Here is a 3,033-nt window from a genome sequence, read left to right on the forward strand (position 1 = left end):
GCGGGAACGCAAAGTTGCCTCCTCGCGGGCCGGCGTCCTTGGCGGGGCGGGAGCCGGGGCCACTGAAGCGGCGGCCGCGGACCCGGCCTCCCGCGGCACCTGGGCAGCGGCCCCGCACGAACGGCAGCGGCGTGGGCGGCGTTGGCGGCGGCGCGCGGGAAGCGAACCGGAGCTCCGGCGCGGCTCGGCGGCCGCCGGGGAGCTCGGCTCAGGTGCGCGGCGAGAAGGGCGCGGGCCGGAGCCAGGCGGCGGGGACTAGGGCGGGCGCAGCGCTCGCGCCAGCTGGAGGACCTCCCCGGCGGACGCTCAGGTCACTGGTCGGGCTCCTGGTCCCTGGCGGCTGCGGCGACCGGAGTACCCCGCCCCTGAGAGCTGGCTGCGGGGCCCGGGCCCGGCCGCTCCGCCCTCCGTCCGCCTGTGCCCGCCCTTGGCCTAGGATTTCTAGGGCATTGGCCGCGCAGCTGGGTGATCCCTCCGGGCTCAAGTTGCAAGGGGGCGGGCCGGGCCGGAGGTGGAGTCTCCCGCCAATTGAAGCCTCCGCTATAAATTGAACTCCCTGCACCGCCGAAGCCCAGATGCCTCGCCAGGCCGCGTCGCGGTTGGTGGTCGGAGAGGGCGAGGGGTCCCGGGGGGCTTCGGGGCCTGCAGCCACCATGCTCCGCTCCCTGCTGCTTCACTCCTTGAGGCTCTGCGCCCAGACCGCCTCGTGCCTCGTGCTCTTCCCGCGCTTCCTCGGCACGGCCTTCATGCTCTGGCTCCTCGATTTCTTGTGTATCCGCAAGCATTTCCTGGGCCGCCGCCGCCGGGGGCAGCCCGAGCCAGATGTGGAGCTCAATAGTGAAGGCGAAGAGGTGCCCCCCGACGACCCGCCCATCTGCGTGTCCGACGACAACCGCCTCTGCACCCTGGCGTCGCTCAAGGCAGTGTGGCATGGCCAGAAGTTGGATTTCTTCAAGCAGGCGCACGAGGGCGGTCCGGCGCCCAACTCCGAGGTGGTTCTGCCTGACGGCTTCCAGAGCCGGCGCATCCTCGACTACGCGCAAGGGAACCGCCCGCTGGTTCTCAATTTCGGCAGCTGCACCTGACCACCATTCATGGCGCGTATGAGCGCCTTCCAGCGCCTCGTCACCAAGTACCAGCGCGACGTCGACTTCCTCATCATCTACATCGAGGAAGCACACCCCTCCGATGGCTGGGTCACCACGGACTCCCCCTACATCATCCCGCAGCACCGGAGCCTGGAGGACCGGGTCAGCGCAGCGAAGGTACTGCAGCAAGGTGCACCCGGCTGCGCTCTGGTCCTTGACACCATGGCCAACTCCAGCAGCTCGGCTTATGGCGCATACTTCGAGCGTCTCTATGTCATCCAGAGTGGCACCATTATGTACCAGGGCGGCCGGGGCCCCGATGGCTACCAGGTGTCTGAGCTGCGTACTTGGTTGGAGCGCTATGATGAGCAGCTGCATGGTGCTCGGCCCCGGAGGGTGTAAACATCCAACGCACAATTGACTGAACTTGCTGGGCTGTGCCTTCCAGCCTTCGAGCCTTCGAAGCCCACGTGCAAGCGCCTCAAACCAAGTCACGCTTGGCGAGGCCCCAGTGACACAGATGTGCTGAGCCACCATTCCAGACTGAGTCTGCGCCCTCAGCCACCTAAACAGTCTCCCCTACCTCGCTGAGACTCTGCTTTTGAACTGTCTCATTCACACCTGCCTGGCTCACTGGAAATCCTCTTCTGAGCGCGGGATACGGCTTTCCCTTGTCCATGTGCCCCTAGAGGATTTGCCTTTACAACAGCACTTTCTTATGCCCGCTCCCCAGCGTGCGCTCAACCAAGTGCTCTGGGCCAGTGCGTGCCGCAGCGCACAGAGAAGACCTTGGCCACGCCCGCGCGCCCTGAGGCACTGAGCGCAGCTGGGTTCCAGGAGGCTTTCGGCTCAGCTGAGCTAGTTGCCTGGCACCCACCTGTCGCGAGTGGAGAGGGGTTCCCTGTTGCTTTTGTGTTATTTCCTATCTCTGGTGGGGGAAGGGAGTCGGGGATGGGGAGGGGTGGGCAGGGCAGTTTCCCCCACTTGTTTTGGGTGCACAGGGGCCCTATTGCTGATGATGAACTGTCTCTAACTGGTCTTGACCACGAGCTAGTTCTGAATTGCAGGGGCCTCAAAGCAGCGCCTGAACCTTGAGGGGGAGAGTGCTCTGGGTTTCCGTGGGGAAACCACCTTAAATGGGTGGGGGGAGGTTTGGTTGTCTGCTTTGGGACCAGAGGAAGATTGCTTGAGAGGCATTGGCGAGGTTCGCAGCGCCCCAGGGAGAGAGAAAAGGCTGAGAGTCCTGGGGAATGGGGTTGGGGTGACGGAGTCCGGGGGGAGAGAGGTGGGGGAGGACCTTGGTCCCCAGGTGAGGGGCACCCTAGGCAGAGCTGCTGATTGTGGGGCTGAGAGGTGGAGGGCCCCTGATTCGAAGGCCATTTGGTGAGTGTTTTGCTGCAAACAGTTCCTGTATATAAACTTTCAATCTACAATAATAAAACCTTGAAGTAAACGGCTTTCTGGTTGCCTTTGGTCCCTTTATTTTCTTTTCCCTTTGAATAGCGGCAAGAATTAAACACATCCCTCCCTCGAGTCCCCATAGTGGCCTTGGGAAGCTGGGCCGGAAGGACCCTGGGCTAGCAGGGGCGCTGGAGGAGGGTGGAGAAGAAAGAGGGTCTGCCGCGATGCCCAGGGAGCTCCCACAAGCGCACGCACCCACCTGGACGGGGACTTTGGGGGCGGGAGAAGAGCAAGGTAGCGGAGCGCCGCGGGGTCCTGGAAAGCGGCGGGAGGGGTAAGGGGATCCTCTCTCGCTCCCGCGCGCGCACGCACACACGAACAGATGCAGCTGCCCCTGCAGCCGCCCGTCTAACTTAACTGAGCAACTGAGCATCTGGCAGTGTGTGGAGGCGGTGATGGGAGGTGGAGGGCGAGAGGGGCTTTGAACCTGGTAGAAACCATTACAGGCAGCACTGCGCACCTGACTCCTCCCTGGCCCCTTTCC

The 3,033-nt window shown here is 64.0% G+C and overlaps 1 protein-coding gene across 1 annotated transcript; it reads left to right on the forward strand.

The window, feature by feature from the left end:
- The first annotated feature begins 573 nt into the window (after positions 1-573).
- DIO3 (iodothyronine deiodinase 3) lies at positions 574-2,545 on the forward strand. Its single transcript, XM_003734077.6, has one exon. The coding sequence runs from the start codon at positions 576-578 to the stop codon at positions 1,488-1,490; it is 915 nt and encodes a 304-aa protein (XP_003734125.4). The 5' UTR covers positions 574-575; the 3' UTR covers positions 1,491-2,545.
- Positions 2,546-3,033: the final 488 nt, after the last annotated feature.

The sequence above is a fragment of the Callithrix jacchus genome, chromosome 8 (genome assembly GCF_049354715.1).
Source record: "Callithrix jacchus isolate 240 chromosome 8, calJac240_pri, whole genome shotgun sequence".
In the NCBI taxonomy this organism is placed as follows: Eukaryota; Metazoa; Chordata; class Mammalia; order Primates; family Cebidae; genus Callithrix; species Callithrix jacchus.